The sequence below is a fragment of the Gambusia affinis genome, linkage group LG05, assembly GCF_019740435.1.
Source record: "Gambusia affinis linkage group LG05, SWU_Gaff_1.0, whole genome shotgun sequence".
Classification (NCBI taxonomy): Eukaryota; Metazoa; Chordata; class Actinopteri; order Cyprinodontiformes; family Poeciliidae; genus Gambusia; species Gambusia affinis.
Window position 1 is genome coordinate 31721222 of NC_057872.1, and position 16042 is coordinate 31737263.

The 16042-nt window shown below is 46.7% G+C and overlaps 2 protein-coding genes across 4 annotated transcripts; one reads left to right on the plus strand and one right to left on the minus strand.

Moving 5' to 3' along the window:
• Positions 1 to 2647: 2647 nt before the first annotated feature.
• On the minus strand, positions 2648 to 15738 carry LOC122830878 (mothers against decapentaplegic homolog 4-like). 2 transcript variants are annotated; one of them, XM_044116616.1, is made up of 13 exons: positions 15693 to 15738; positions 14665 to 15420; positions 9774 to 10497; positions 8189 to 8459; positions 5177 to 5354; positions 4936 to 5064; positions 4681 to 4860; positions 4485 to 4607; positions 4234 to 4287; positions 3972 to 4155; positions 3639 to 3807; positions 3330 to 3468; positions 2648 to 3222 (listed from the first exon to the last, which is right to left on the minus strand). In XM_044116616.1, the coding sequence occupies exons 4-13, from the start codon at positions 8429 to 8431 to the stop codon at positions 3017 to 3019; spliced, it is 1605 nt and encodes a 534-aa protein (XP_043972551.1). In that variant the 5' UTR covers positions 8432 to 8459; positions 9774 to 10497; positions 14665 to 15420; positions 15693 to 15738; the 3' UTR covers positions 2648 to 3016. The 2 variants fall into 2 exon arrangements, with proteins under 2 accessions (XP_043972551.1, XP_043972552.1); XM_044116617.1 differs by lacking the exon at positions 9774 to 10497.
• Positions 3445 to 7301, plus strand: LOC122830880 (testis-expressed protein 29-like). Of its 2 annotated transcripts, none has more exons than XR_006370609.1 (2): positions 3445 to 3497; positions 6150 to 7301. XR_006370609.1 is itself a non-coding variant. In XM_044116622.1 (2 exons), exons 1-2 carry the CDS (start codon positions 3801 to 3803, stop codon positions 6388 to 6390), a joined length of 264 nt encoding a protein of 87 aa, XP_043972557.1. In that variant the 5' UTR covers positions 3766 to 3800; the 3' UTR covers positions 6391 to 7301. The 2 variants fall into 2 exon arrangements, 1 of the variants encoding a protein (XP_043972557.1); XM_044116622.1 differs by lacking the exon at positions 3445 to 3497 and adding an exon at positions 3766 to 3823.
• Positions 15739 to 16042: the final 304 nt, after the last annotated feature.

Sequence of the window (16042 nt, forward strand, 5' to 3'; positions counted from 1 at the left end):
TGGCTTTCAGGTCTGGAGACAAGGAGGAGCAGAGGAGAGTCCAGCGTGAACTCAGAGAGACACTGAGGACATGCAAGGACAACTACAGGCAGAAGCTTGAGTCCAAACTCGAGCAGAACAGTGTGAGAAATGTGTGGAATGGAATGAAGCACATCACTGGGATGAAGGGGAAGGACACACAGACATCTGGGAGCCTGGACAGAGCAAACCAGTTTAACCAGTTTTTCAACAGGTTTAGCTCACCTCCTGCTACTCCCCTTCCACCACCATCCCCTCACACATCCAAACTGCCCCAAGTTGCTCAACCCACCTACCGGCATTCTCCTGCACACCACCTCTCCTTCAGCCCCCCATCCCTTCCTTCCTTCCCCATCCCCACTGCAGACAACACCTACCCCCAGCTAACGGTGACTACAGGCCAGGTTAAGAGACAGTTGGAGCGACTACACCAGGGGAAGGCTGCAGGACCTGATGGCATCACACCACGGATCCTGAAGACCTGCTCTGGCCAGCTGTCCCCTGCACTGGCACACATGTTCAACCTGAGCTTGAGACTGGAGAGAGTCCCGCTGCGGTGGAAGACATCACATGTGGTTCCTGTTCCCAAGAAGCCAAGGCCATCCGACCCAGAGGACTACAGACCAGTTGCTTTCACATCTCATGTGATGAAGGTCATGGAGAGACTGGTCCTGGCCCAGCTGAGGCCTCAGGTGAGGACGTTTCTAGACCCCCTGCAATTTGCCTACCAGCCCCACTTAGGAGTTGACGATGCCGTCATCTTCCTGCTGCAACGAGCCCTTTCGCACCTGGATGGTGGAGGAGACACTGAGAGAATCACATTCTTTGATTTCTCCAGTGCCTTCAACACCATCCAGACCTGCTACTGGGTGAGAAGCTGCGGGGGATGTGTGTCAACGACTCAGTGATCTCCTGGGTTACTGACTACTTGACAAGCAGGCCACAGTTTGTCCGTCTGGGCAGTGTCCTGTCTGATGGGGTGATCAGTGACGTAGGAGCTCCACAGGGAACTGTGCTTTCTCCCTTTCTCTTCACCTTGTACACCACTGATTTCCAGTACAACTCTGAGTCATGTCACCTACAGAAGTTCTCTGATGACTCAGCTGTTGTCGGGTGGATTAGGGATGGAGAGCAGGGGCAGTACAGGACACTGGTGGACGACTTAGTGGAGTGGTCTGAGCAGAATCACCTGAGGCTCAACATTAGTAAGACCAGAGAGATGGTGATTGACTTCAGAAGGAAGAAGACACCTGCACAGCCACTGAAGGTCAAAGGTGAAGTGGTGGAGGAGGTGGAGGACTACAAATCCCTGGGAGTTGTAATCGGCAACAAACTGGACTGGGCATCTAACACTGACGCTGTGTGCAAGAAGGGGATGAGCAGACTCTATTGTCTAAGGATGCTGAGATCCTTCAATGTGTGCAGCAAGATGTTGGAGACCTTCTACCACAGTGTTGTTGCTGCTGCCATCTTCTTTGCTGCTGTGTGTTGGGGAAGCTGCATCAGAGCCAGCGACTCTATTAGACTGGACAGAATCATCAGGAAAGCTGGTTCTGTACTGGGACTAAGACTGGAGTCCCTGGAAACTGTGGTGGAGAGGAGGACACTGAAGAAGGTTCTGTCTATCATGGACAATAAACAGAACCCTCTCCACCACATAGTGGACAGACAGAGGAGAACCTTCTCACATAGACTGCTGCAGCTCTGCTGTCGTAGAGACTGATACAGGAAATCCTTCCTGCCACATGAAATCTCACTGTACAATAAAAGATAAATCATTGTTCTGCACTAATCAGCCCAATTTTTCACAACTGCACTGTGGCACTTGCTGTACATATATTACATTTATATATCTGCATTTTTTAATCTCTGTAAGGACTGCTCTTAAGTTGCATTTTATATTTTATTTTATTTTATCTACAACTAGTTGTTACTGTGTCTTGTCTTTGTGCTGCAACTGCGAAGTAATTTCCCTGCTGGGATGAATAAAGTACTTCTATTCTATTCTATTCTAAATAAAGTGACCAGTAAAAACACAGAAACCAGCTGAAGAAAATGGGAATTCAATCCAGTACTTTAAAAAACTCTGCTAATGGGATAGCTACTGATGCTAAAATAGTTCCCAGCATTGTATTTTTCTTCAATCTGGGATTCCAGGTCTTGGATCTGGGAATAAACTTGGGTTTGAGCCTCAAAACCACAGCAAATTGTTAATTATTAAATATCATAATGGTGTATTTTTTTCTCCATTTTATGTGTTAAATAATACAAAAAGTGTCAGAATGGCTAAAATTTAAGATCTTCAACTTTTATGTTTTAACTTTGGGAGGCAGCCATGTTGGATACTGAAGTCAGGGCTGCACAGCAGCCTCTCAATTTCCCAGTTGTAATTTCAGCTTTCCCATTAGTTTGGAAAACAAACACCATGATGAGAATGGTGTGTTTGTTCGACGACCTCTAAAGGCTGAGCCTCACGATGCAGCCATTTTGAATTTTGAAGAATTCCTAGTGTTAAAGCTCATAGTTGCTTCTTCTGGCTTGTAGTGCTAAGATGGTTTGCAGTGTGCGCACTAGTGCATGTCGAGGTATATTTGAGTCTGTAGCACCACCTTCAGACAGGACAGCAGAATGCAGGACAGGAATGTTTATTGTAATGAAAACAGGCAGCAGCAGCTACAGTTATAGAAGTTTTCTGTAGAAAACAATTAAAATGGGATAAAAGCTGTAAAAAGAAAAAAAACATGGTTGCATAAACAACCTAAACAGGAAATGATGTCATCAGTTAGAAATGAATCTTTGGTAGATAATCAATAGAAATAAATAGATGAACTTTATGGTTTTTGGTTTCAGCTGATCTGAAGTCAGTCTTCCTGATTCTGATCCCAGATCTCTGCCTGGACTGACCCTTGGAGGTTGTTACCATGGAAACGAAGCCGTAGTTCTGCATCTCTCAGAGGAATGGAGGTTGTCGGGGCGACAGTAGTCAAGTGTGTTCAGGTCAGAGGGCGTGCTCTCGAGGTGGCAGCGTGTGCAGCACCTGGTCGAGCAGCTGCAGCGCCCGGTGCAGGTGCACCTCCATCCAGCAGGGGGTGTCCTTGATGCTCTGCCTCGGGTAGTCGCACCCCCAGCCTTTGACAAAGCTTAGCCTCACGATGCACAGCCTGCGCAGGTCATCTACACCTGGACCTGCTGCAGAGCACACACCTGGGGGCGGAGCCAAACACACCCTTACACACACACAGAAACCTGCTAACACCCAGTTAGAGCTGCATTATTAATGAGGCGTTCAGGTGCAGACAGGTGACACTCACTGAGTGCAGGTGCAATTCCTCCCACGCTGTGGGGTCCTGGCATCGCCCCGACAACCGCAGCCGCCTGCGTCTCTGCTGCCGCCTGCGCCGCCGCCGCCTGCGTCTGCATCTGCCTGTGGCACTGGCGTAGGTCAAACACCTGTGGACACAGGTGACACGGACAGACAGGTGAGATGAGATTGGGTTCAAGTGTTGGTTGTTGTTTAGTAAGGCGTGACAGTGAAGAGAGCCAATCAGGGAGCAGGCAGACCACTGGTGAAAGAAAACAGGAAGTGATGAAAGTGAAACAGGAAGTGACTGGCGATGGACCTTGATGTAAGCTCCAGGGTAGATCTTGTGAACCCCGTCACCTGGCGCTCGGCCAGCCTCACGGTCCAGGTAGTAACTCTGGACGAAGACGGAGTGGTCGCTAAGGCAACGCATCCAGACGTCCCCCTCCCCCCGACATTCGAGCTGGACGCCCCGCCCAATATGGAGCCTGCAGGAAGAGACAGGTGAGTTCTGGCAAGCAGCGCCCTTGCCTGCCCTACCGACTTAAACTGGTCTGAAATGTTTTTTACTGGGATCAAACAGTCTGATCCAAACTGGTCTGAACTGGTCTAAGCTGAACTGACTGGTTGGACCTGCTGGAAGGGCTTTAACCTGGCCCGGTGGCTGGCTGCAGTCCGGTGGACATTGCTCAGCTGTCCCAGACAGAACCGATCCCCGCCTGAAGGATCCACATAGCCGTCCACCGTCACCAGGGGACAGCTGGACTGGACCTTGAACATCTCCCCGACCTGAACATCCAGCTCAAAGTAGGAGATGGAGCACCAGAACTCTGGACCTGAGAATGGACGCAGCGACATGAATAGACAGAGGACATCCACAGAGACATGTTGGTGCTCAGAATAGATCGTCTCACCTGGATGGTTGGAGACCGGTTGTGGGTACGGAGGAGTGCTGTGATGCTGCGACCCTGGAGGTACAAACACTGACTCAGCACTATCGTCCAACCCAGAACCACTCAGTAGCACCTAACAACCGCAGTACCACAGAAAACTCTGGCGGTGACCCCCAAGGCCTCCCAGCCCTACCCAGTACCCTCCACTGCCTCCCAGTAGCTCCCACTGCAAACCACTAGCTCAAAGTTTCCTCGTCCACATGGTGTCTTACAGAAGTGAGTGTTGGGTGTGTGTTGATGATGATGAAGGAACGGTGTTTGCTGAGTGTGGCTCCGCCCACTGTGCTGATGTCCTGCAGGTGTGTAGGGGGCAGGGCCGTTACCTGACCAGCTGACTGCAGAGACAAAGCAGAGTGAGAGACCCGTCCAGCAGCACAGGTGAGCAGCAGGACAGGTGAGCAGGTGTACCAGGTGTGGGCGTCCCACTGTACTCGGGGCTCTGCTGGGCAGGAGCCGGCGTGGCGGACTGTGGGGCCAGGGGGGGTGAGGTGTGGCCCTCTGGCTGAATGGGCGGGGCCACCTGCAGGAGGGCGGGGCTTTCTGGAGCCTCGGTGGCGCCCAGAGCGGTGGGCGTCATGGATGTCCGTCCTGCAGGAGACGGAGCAGAGTGAGACGCCGGGTAGCGGGGCGTGGACACCTCGGTAGGGTGGTGGCGGCGCTCACCTGGCGGAGACAGAGGCATGCTGGGATACAAGGTGAGGGGCCGGGGCTGGGCGTACGGGTCAGAGGGAGGGGGCAGGTCCAGCTGCAGGCAGTCCTGCAGGAACTCCTCCTTGATCACCGCCTGAGGACCTGAAGGAGGACGGCTGTCAGAACCGGTCCAGATAGCAGGGGGGGCTACTGCTCAGCCTCAGCTCCATTCTGGACCAGAACCAGTTCTGCTTCTGGTTCAGGAGTGTGTTACCTGTGCAGGCGGGCGCTGCCACCCTCTCGTAGTGGTATGGGTTCACACACACGCTGTCGTACTTGAGGTCGAAGGCAAAGCGGCAGAACTTGGCGTGCTTCAGCTCGTTCTTGTGCAGGTCGGGCCAGCGCCACAACCGGGCGTAGATCACATGGGGGAAACCCTTCCTGCCTGCTACCTGTACAGGTGAGACCCACAGATCAGAGAGCAATGTTTAGATTGGGCTGTCGCCTTGGAAGACCTGATGTCTGACCTCAGGCTGCTCCTGCCACTACCGACCCCGTCAGCAGGGACCTGAGGACAATGTCCATCTTTGCCATTATGCATGTGTTGCCGCGTCGCAGCGTGTTGCCGCGTCGCAGCGTGTTGCCGCGTCGCAGTGTTTCTGGTCGGAGGTGAAGGGCGGCAGGCAGCTGCAGACTAAACAAATCCTCTGGAGGGAAACTCAACGTCTCCAGACTCCAGGATCATTGTCGTGATTATCTGGTTCTGAACGGTCCGATTGGATGCATGAGGCTCGCTAACCAGGCGGGACGGGAACCAGGACTGCTTCATTCTGGATCAGGATCTTTGGAAAGTTCAGCTTGAATCAGCTGGAGATTCTTACAGTGTGGAAACTCTGTGGTATGACACACATACACACACACACACACACACACACACACACACACACATTTGCGCAGCTATCTTTGCAGGGACTTTCCAATGACTTCCATTCATTTCTAAAGCCTAACCCTAACCAACCAAAACTCAATTCACACCGTAGTCCTAAATCTGACCCCTGAACCCAAAACAGCGTTTCCCTTTGTGGGGACCGGACTTCGGTCTCCGGGTCCCCACAACGTGGTGTCAGGAAAATGGTCCCCACAAGGTATTACAAACAAACGTGCGCACACACACACACACACACACACACTCTCTCTCTCTCAGTCAGTCTGGCTTCACTTGGTCCCGCCCCTTTCCTGTGTTTCAGACAAAACAAGCCAGCCGCCCTTCCTCCTCCTCCTCCTCCTCAAGACGATCCAGGCTGCTGCGTCTCTGGGAATACGGAAACCACCGGGCCACTAACCAGACCACAGACAGGGCCACAGACGGGGCCACCGACGGGGGCAACTGACCGGGCCACCGACGGGGCCACAGACGGGGCCACCGACGGGGCCACCGACCGGGCCACAGACGGGGCAACTGACCGGGCCACCGACGGGGGCAACTGACCGGGCCACAGACCGGGCCACCGACGGGGCCACCGACGGGGCCACAGATCGGGCTTCTGAACAGAACCAACACCAGGAGAACCAACAGCACGTCTGGAGCCTGGTCTCTTTAGCTGGTTCTGGTTCTGCTGGTACATCTCCAGAACCTTTCCTTGGACGGTTCTGGACCAGACGGGGTTAAGGTGATCCGTTTTGTAGGGTTGGCAGTTATTGATTAATGACTTCATCAATAGTTGATTGATCTTATCGGTCCAGGACGTTTCTCATCGAGACGACGTTCTTTTCATAACGGCAGAGCTGGACAGAAAATCAATAAGTATTTATATCGCAATCAGCATATCTACTGATCAGTATCAGTAGATATATCCTGAACTGCACAGCATTCTGGGAGATGTAGGCAGATGAGAATTTGAATTGGATTTGGGTTTCTGGTTGAGAGAGCAGCTTGGATCAACATTTGAGTGAAACTTCAGGAGTTTGTTCAGTTTCTAGAGCATTTTCTCTCTCCTGTTCTGAAATGGCCTTGCTGCCATCTTTGTTTCTGCTTCAGGATGACCAGCAGTGCCCTCTGCTGGTTGGAGGCCTAACTACAGCATGGAATGAAAGTCTATCGATTAGAACCCATTTTAATCTAATAAACCATTAATTGTAAGTTGATTGGTTGTTTGCATCCGTAGTTCCAGCTTGTTGGAGCCGAATCCCAGGAATCAGTGGGAGGTTCTGATCCGCTCCGGAGTCTGGAACGACCCGAACTGGAGCTGCCGCTCAACGCTATTTTTCACTTTCTGCAGATTTTTTATTAAATCATTTAAGCTTCTTTTACAAAATATTACAAGTACATAAAATGTAAACAATTAATTCAGTGAACAGCTCAAGTTAGGGACAATCTGGAGATTATTTACTGATTATTAATCAAGAATCAGTCAATCAATAAAAGTTCTTAACAGGAGATCATTTTACAGAAAGAGAAGCTGCTAAAATTTTTAATTTTAATATTACTGTGTATTGAGGACTAAAGGTGGAAATTAACATTTGTAGCAAAACCTGGTTGAGTGGATAAGGTGTGTTATAGACTGGTCATTCATTCATTCATTCATTCATTCATTAGAAGATGTCTGGTTGAACAGATTTACAGATTAAGGAGGTTTTCTATCTGAAATGCAAAATGTTATTATTTATTGTTCAGTTTTCATTCTGACTGTAAATGGCCTCTTGTATTCCAGTTAACAATTAATCGATTATTAAATTAGTCGATGATTATTTCAGATAGCAGTTAATCGCTCCACACCAGATCAGAATCTTTTCATCTGAGACCCAAATCCAGATTGGACCAGAACCAGACTTGATGCTTCCTGGAACCATCTGGTTCTGGTTCCAGAGATACCTGGAGACGTTCTGGGCCGGTTCTGGCTGTCAGGCTGCAGACCAGAACCAGCCGGTGTGGCTCTACTGGGATAATGACAGCTGGACTGGGCCACACCCAGTCTGCTGCAGCCCAACATGATCATTAGCTGCAGACGGAGCACCTGGCTGAGTCAGAACCGCCTCTGGGTCACAACCAGAACCATAAAGGAACTCCCAACAGAATGGACCCAGTTCCTATCTAAAGGAGGGCCAGCAGAGAAAGACGTGTTCTGTATCAGAGTGAGAGGTCTCACTGCTGTGAGGATCTCTGGCTGAGATCCCCTTCCCCCACTCAAACTAAAACTACCTGTCTCCTGGATCAGCCAATCAGCATCCAGCAGACATGGATGCTGATTGGCTGCAGTGGTTTCAGTCTGGTCCAATCCAGTCCTACCTGCAGCCGCCCGTCCAGCGTCCTCTGGATGGTGACGCACTTGCTGGGGTGGACGCCGTTGGACGTGACGGCGGTGATGAGCGAGTCCAGCTCGTCCTTCTTCTCCTTCAGCTTCTTCACCAGGCTCTCGATGGCACGTTTGGCGAAGCCCTCGTTCTCGCCGCCCTGCCGGTGGCACATCAGGCTGTGGACGATGCTGAGGCAGGCGTCGGCGCTGCTGGGGGCGGGGCCGAGCACCGACATGGCCGCTCAGTATGGGGAGGGGGCGGGGCTAAGAGACAGCAGTGGAGAGAAGTTTGTTCTGTTCAATATTATTAATATAGTCTTCATCAATCCAGGCGCTTTTACTGGAATTAATCTGGATACTACTCCAAACGTTCCTGAAAAAAAGAAGAACCCAGACCAAAACCTTGTGGAACCCCAGACCGAATCACAACAAGAAAACCTCCGGATCCTGAGACCTTCTGGAGGCTGGAGAACAGCTGCTGGACTCTACTGGTCACACCACACATCGCACATGTATCGCAATATCAGCATGTCAAATATTCATGTCGCAAAGGACTAAAGCATAACTGTTGGCTAATATATCGCTAGCATTCTGAAGTTGTACTTTTTATGCTAATGCAACATTAGCATGGAAAAAAAAACTGCTTTCAAATCCTGAGCAAACTTCCAAAATGTGACAAAAAGGAAACTGTGAATTAGGCGTGTTAGCATCTACTGGAGCGAATCAACCAGGCAAAGCAAAGCGCAACTTCATCAGATGTTGACATGGCTGGAGCCTTCAGGAAGTAGAGGTTGCTAGCTAGATTCCCCCGGTAAGGCACGGAGCTGCCAGTGGAGGGGAGGATGCCCTACATCAGAACCTTTTGGAAAAATCCAAAAACCGCATCAAACAAATCTAAAAACTTGTTTGTGAAACGGAGAAAATTATCCTCAATTTTTCCGTTTCCATCAACCGTTTCTAATACAGTTGGACAGAAGAAGACAGGCAGACATCCGATAAGGTCTTCACAATATTAGCTAACATGGCGCAACGAGGCTAAACAGATAAACACGCTGTCACACGCAGGGAGACAACCCGGGGCCACTAGGACCCCTGGGGGCCCCCAGAAAGCTGCTAATGATGGTATTGATCTCTGGTGATCAGAAACAGATGAGCTAAAGCTTCATCTCTGTTACATCAACGTCCTCATTGTCCCCTTCAGAGACACAGAGACACTGGACAGACAGGAGGACACACCTGGTCTTCAGAGGAACCGAATCTGATCCTGTGATGTCATCCATTAGTGACCTCATCAGTCTGATCAACAGTTATTGATGACCTGGTGTCTCCCTGTTATAGTGGAGACAGAGACAGTCTGGACAGACAGACGGTCTGGACAGACAGAGAGACAGACGGTCTGGACAGATAGACAGTCTGGACAGACAGACGGTCTGGACAGACAGAGAGACAGACGGTCTGGACAGATAGACAGTCTGGACAGACAGACAGAGACCTGGGTAAAAAGACATTCATCCGGTCGTATCAACAGTTGCCCCCCAGCCCCTCCAGCCCCCAGCGGGCTCTGCCAGCGCCACTCACCGGGACTCGGCGCGCTCCTCCGGCTGAGCTGAGCTGCGTGTGTCTCCGTGTGATGCTGCAGACCGTCTGTCTGGGAGGGGGCGGGGGTGGCGGCTGTGTCACGCTCCCCCGACAGCCAGACATAACAGGAAGTGTGCTGACCTCCGAGTTTTAGGAAAATAAGAGTCCAAACATGGGCTGGTTCTGATCCCAGCGTCCTCAGAGTGGAAGTTAACAGTAATGAGCGCTTCATAAGCCCCTGACCTGTTTATGTACATGCCACGTGTTATTGTACATTTGCTCAAATTGTTTAATAAAAAAAGTAATGAGCGCTTCTAGCAGCACGTGCTCTCTGGATCAGAGAGGGAAATAAAATGAATAAACAAGATTTCAGTCACGTAACTGATCAACAGCAAACAACTTCCTCCAGCTTGTGACGTCACGCTGATATAAAATCAAACAATTCCCATTAAAAAGTAATGAGAACCCGATCCTGTTCCAGAGCCTCTTATTTTGAAAGTACGAATAACCAAAGTTTGTTCTGATAAACGTGTGCACGCGCTGAGGTTGCCCATGGTTACGTGGTGTCCGCGGGGCACGGTGCGGTCAGAGCACAGCGCCATCCGGTGGCAGAGATGGAAACAGCAGCAGTTAGTGATGAAACGTGATTCAGATCAGATTCCTGTCAGGATTTCTGGTTTCCTCTGGAACCGGAAGAGGTTCGGTAGAATCATGGATCAGCTTTCTGGAACAACAAATACAAAATTATTATTTCGTAATTATTTGAAAACTACAGGGACTTTATAGATAAATGTAACTAACTGAGCTAAGGTCTGTAAAGCCTGCGGAGCCCTGTAGGGGACATGGGAAACATTTTGTTTTGCATTCCCTTGTAATAAGCTTACTGTAATATTTGCTGGTCTATTTTGTATACAGTCACAATTGTCAATTTAGAATTTTAAATGTATGCACATATAACTGAGTTACTTTTATGTCTTTATTTGTTATTTTTCTTATGAACCTTCTCAAAACATCTTTTTGTTGAATTAACCTGTCTGTTATCGCCTTTGCACTGCGGCAGGCTATTTCTGTTTTATACTGCTTTTATTTTTGTTTCCTACTGTAAATATTGTTCTGGGAGGACTGTTATTAGTGTTGCACAAAGCCGGGTTCTGTGACGTACTGCAGCAGTCAGATGCATGCTAATGCTACCTCTCACTCTTAATAATGTTTATATCGTTGAAAATAGTTCTGTTTTTGTGCTGCATTAAAATATAATGTTAACTGTCTTTAAGTGTTTGTTACCCTTATAAAGTTTGTCTAAAGTTTTCCCTCCAAAATGTGTATGTTGGGCTGCAGGGCTGTGACGGTGTAACCAAACCCAGGCTGAGTGTCCCTCACTGTCTTATAGGAATAAACCAACGCTGATCCTGATTCCTGTGTGATCCTTTTCACAACTGTTACACACATTTAAAGAAACCCAGTGTTTCTTAACTCTTTGGTGCAAAAAACTGATAGAAAATGGATTCATTCACTGCATGTTTATGTCTTAGTGTAGGTTGGGATGGAAACGGCCCTTTAAGCATTCAGACCAACAAGACACTGAACTGTCAGATAATTTATTACCCGTGATAATAACTCAGAAATAGTCCAGATGGTTTGGATGTATTTTTTCTTCTTTCCTTCTTATGGAAAGTTTCTGTTCATGTCAGAGGTTAGGGTTCATCCATCCATCTTCTTCCTCTTATCCTGGTCGGGTCGTGGGGTCAGCAGCTTCAGAAGGGAGGCCCAGTCTTCCCTCTCCAGTCTCTTCTTCCAGCTCCTCCAGGAATCTCAAGGCGTTCCCAGGAATCTCAAGGCATTCCCAGGCCAGCAGAGAGACATCGTCCCTCCAGAGTGTCCTGGGTTTCCCCTCCTCCTGGTGGGACATGAACTCCTCACCAGGAAGGCGTCCAGGAGGCATCCTGACCAGATGCTCCTCAACTGGCTCCTCTCGATGTGAAGGAGCAGCAGCTCTACTCTGAGTCCCTCCAGGATGACTGAGCTTCTCTCTCTAAGGGAGAGCCCAGCCACCCTACGGAGAAAACCCATTTCGGCCGCTTGTATCCGTGATCTGGTTCTTTTGGTCATGACCCAAAGCTCATGACCATAGATGAGGGTGGGAACGTAGATCGACCGGTAAATCGAGAGTTTCGCTTTGTGGCTCAGCTCTCTCTTCACCACGACGGACCGGTACAGCGCCCGCTTGACGGCAGACATTGTCAAACAAAGGGGTCAATGCACAATAACCCCTGAGCCCAGCCCGACTCCCTGGGTAAAAGCCCGGCCACCAGGCGCTCGCCGTCATGGCCCCTCCAGGCTGGGGCCCCGATGACCCGCGACCGGGCGAGGGAACGCCAAGTCCAAAGGTTTTGTTCATCATCGGGGTCTTTGGGTCTTTTATTGTAGTAGGTATAATATGATTTTTAATATTTTACCTCTGAGTTTCTGATTCTGGAAACTTTTATAAAAAATTAAAAAAGTTTCCAGTAAATAAATCTGGACACTCAAACTCGACGTAGGACAAATTTAGAAAAGTGAAAAGGGGAAGCAAATATTGGGTGTGAAGCTCCTTCAGTAATCAGCTCCAGTCTGAACTCAAGATGTCAAAACTGATTTATTTCTTCTTAAAAACAGTCAACAAGATTCTATTAAACAGTGTCACTGCTTTTAAACAGTTTTCTATAGTTTTACACTTGTGCATATGTATTAATTAGTTTTATTTTGTAACCAGGTTGCTGTGTATTGAAGGTCCCTGTTGAAAATGAGATCCAGGTCACAACGGGGTTCAGCTGCTTAAATAAAGGAAATAAAACAAATAACAATGAAAGAAAGAATCCTAAAGATCTTCCAGAGCAGCAGAGCGTTCAGCCGGGATTTAAATCTTCATCCTGAACCCAGGAATCAGGAGCACAAGTTACATTTACAGAGTCCAGATGATTTCTGTCCGGTACCGGTACCGGTCCAGCTGTAAGTTCTGCTCAGAGCTCCAGGATGATCAGTCTGGATGAATCTAAACGCTGATAAACCAGCAGATCAATCTGATCAATCTGATCTCTGATCAATGGCTCCATGTTCTCCTCAGGTAGCGGCTCACCTGGATGCAGCTACTGATGGACCTGTGATTGTCTCCACACCTGATCAATAATCAAACTGTCTGATCAGCCCTGGTTTCTCTTTAGGGACAATAAATAGATTCATTCAGACCAGGAGTTTCATCTTTATGAGACTCAAACTGAGCAACATGATTGTTGACGTTGGACTGAGGTTTTCACATCCTTTATTTCTATTTTCTGTATTTTCTGTTGGCTTCTTGTCTGAGGATAAACGGGTTCAGTTTCATCGTTTAAACACTGAAATATTAAAATCATAAATCCTGGGGTTTGATGCTTCCTGCTCTAAATAACTGAATCAGATTTCAGTGGATTTAGTTTTGACTCTTTGTAGTTTATTATTGTCCACAGAAAAAGTTGGATGCTGCTGAACATTTTCACTGCAGGTCAAAAGTTTGTGTATATTTATGCAAACTTTCATTTTTATACCTGCCGACTTCAGTAACATATGAGGCTTTAGATGTGAGGCCTCTGGTGTTTTGTTTAATGTTTAACAGTATTTTAAAGTTCTTTTATTGTAATATTGTTAACACAAGTTTGTTTGTAATTATCTTCTATTTTAGGGATAAATATTTCAATTTGTTTAAGAAAAGTGTGAGATTTTTGTTCTGAGAATTTGGAGGAATATAAATTATTATACAATTTAAAAATCTGATGGTGTTGATGTTAATCTTTCATTGTTTATTAATACTTACTAAGGATTTGATAGAATTTTGTTGTTTTCTTCTTTCCATGTTATAAACGTAGGAGAGTTTTTTTCTCCTTTTAACACTTGAATTAACACATTTTTAATTTGTTAACTGAATGAGAGAAAATTGTCTGATCTTGTACTTCAGGAATTCCCATTTTTGAACAGGGTTATTTGAATCTTCAGTATTTATTTGTTATAAGCCAGTGATCAAATCTTGATTTTCTATTTGAACCAAACCATGAATGTTTTATACAGTTGGGATTAAGATGATGCCACACCCCAACTAGATTTGTTCATTGCAGAAATTGTTAAATATTTTGTTTGGGTAACTTGAGTTATGTTTAGAAAACCATTTATTATAAAATTCATCTTGATTCTAACACTGTTTGTTGAGTAAAATGACTTTAGATTATCTAAATTTAGGGTTAATTTTTCTCGCAGTAATTTGTTCTGGGTTAGATTATTATAATCATATATATTTTATACAAAATAAGTATGAAGTTATCCAAACAGTGAGCAATAACCACTGACCATTTTTACTTGATGGTCAAGTAAAAACCATCAAGTTTTTACTTTAAACTTATTTCTGTCATGGCGCTTCAACACCAGCAGGGGTCGCTGTTCTCCCGCTGAACAGCGACCCCTGCTGGTGTTGAAGCGCCATGACAGAAATAAGTTTCATCTCTCCATTGTTTAGACCAGGAGTTTTCAAAGTATGAAGGTTTGAGCCCCCCTCCAAGGCCGTCACTGTTAACAGGTAACAATCAAGCAGATAGCTTCTTTTCCCGTATATTTTTTCCCTCGCACCACACCTCCCCTAAAGTGCTCTGGCGCCCCCTAGGGGAGGCGCCTCACACTTTGAAAACCACTGGTTTAGACCAAACAGCACGCCCAAAAAAGTTCACTTTTCAAGTTAAACATAAAAATTAATTAAATTAAATAAAAACTGATTTGAAAAAAGTTTTATCTGAGAAGAAACTCAACTGTAAGTAGCAAAAACTTCTGAACTGAAGTCAGAAATGTGGTGTAGATCTATTGTGTCTCTAAGGAGTAACTCTGTGTCGCTGACCTTTGAACCCAGCCTTTATCCCAGCTGTTCCCGGTCTTGTTGGGTGAGATCCTCAGAGAAACGGATGCTGGGCTCCCTGCTGCTCAGTGGATCACCAGAGATCATCCCTGAAGATCCGACCTGGAAGCTGGACAAGAATCTGCGTCCAGGGTCCAGAATGATGTCCATCTTCTCTTTCCGCTGTGGCCTAATCTGCTTAATGAGATTCGTGACTTTCTGTTTTGCGTCTTCCTCCTTTTGCTCTTTTAAGCCGTTAATGCGCAGATTCCATCTTCTTTTTTAGTGCTGATTCTGTCGCTTTTCTTTCAAACTCTTGGACTTTTGTCAGCTCGGCATTTGTGGTTTTAAGTTGTTCGACCTCATTTTCCATCTTATCGTTTTTATTTTTACAATCTTAAATTGCAGCGCTATTAAACTCCACCGCTTTCGCAATATTAGCAGTGGAGAGCGTTTTCCGTTTCATTTCTTCTCCAAAGTTCAGCATCATTTTCTGTAGATTTTCAGCGGCTTCTAAAATCATTTGAACCAACCTGCTCGTCTCCCTTTGTCTCCTTGTGTGGTCCTGGGGATTTGCACCGTCATGTTTTTAGTCCCTTTGGCATATTGTCCATATTTTGTGTTAGCAGAGCCTTGTTAGCTTTGCTGTTAGCCATTATTGTCGTTGTTTTTCTCTTGCTTGTGTAGTTGATTCTGCGTTGTGTCTTGTGGGAAAATGATAGCCAGACAACAGCTGATCTGAAGGCACTTTTAACATACCTGCATTCAAATAGCAGAAAATATTATTTCAGAACAGTGCTCCACAGCGCCTGTTTTACCATAAACAATACTATTTTCAGCACATGGATGTAGCATTTTTATTAGCAATGTCTCATTAGCATAAGAGCATCAAAATAGCTGTTAACTCAGTCCGATCAGCATTTAACAGAGTTCAAGTGCTCCAAAGCACATTATTTTACAAGAACAATAATCAAATTGTCAATTATTATGCTTAAAAACATTAATCGAACACAGAAAGCAAAACTTCAGACCTTCTCCCACGGAATCCGAACAGAAAGAGCGCGACGTGGGAAAACCCTTCACAGACTATAATGGTCTGATCCGTTAACTTGTCTTTTAAAATGCCGAACTGACACTCAAAACAACAATCCCTGAACTCAATATGTTTAACAGTAAAGATGATAATTTGCATTTTCATTCGCAACATATTAAATTTTAATAAAAATAATAATTCTGAAACAGGAAGTTACCGGCTATTCCGTAATGGATTTGTCGACTTTTCAAAATAAAAGCTGCCAGTACTCATATAATTTCCTACGGGAAAAGCTTCTTATTTTACAATCTAGTGCAGGGGTGGGCAATCCTGGTCCTGGAGGTCCGG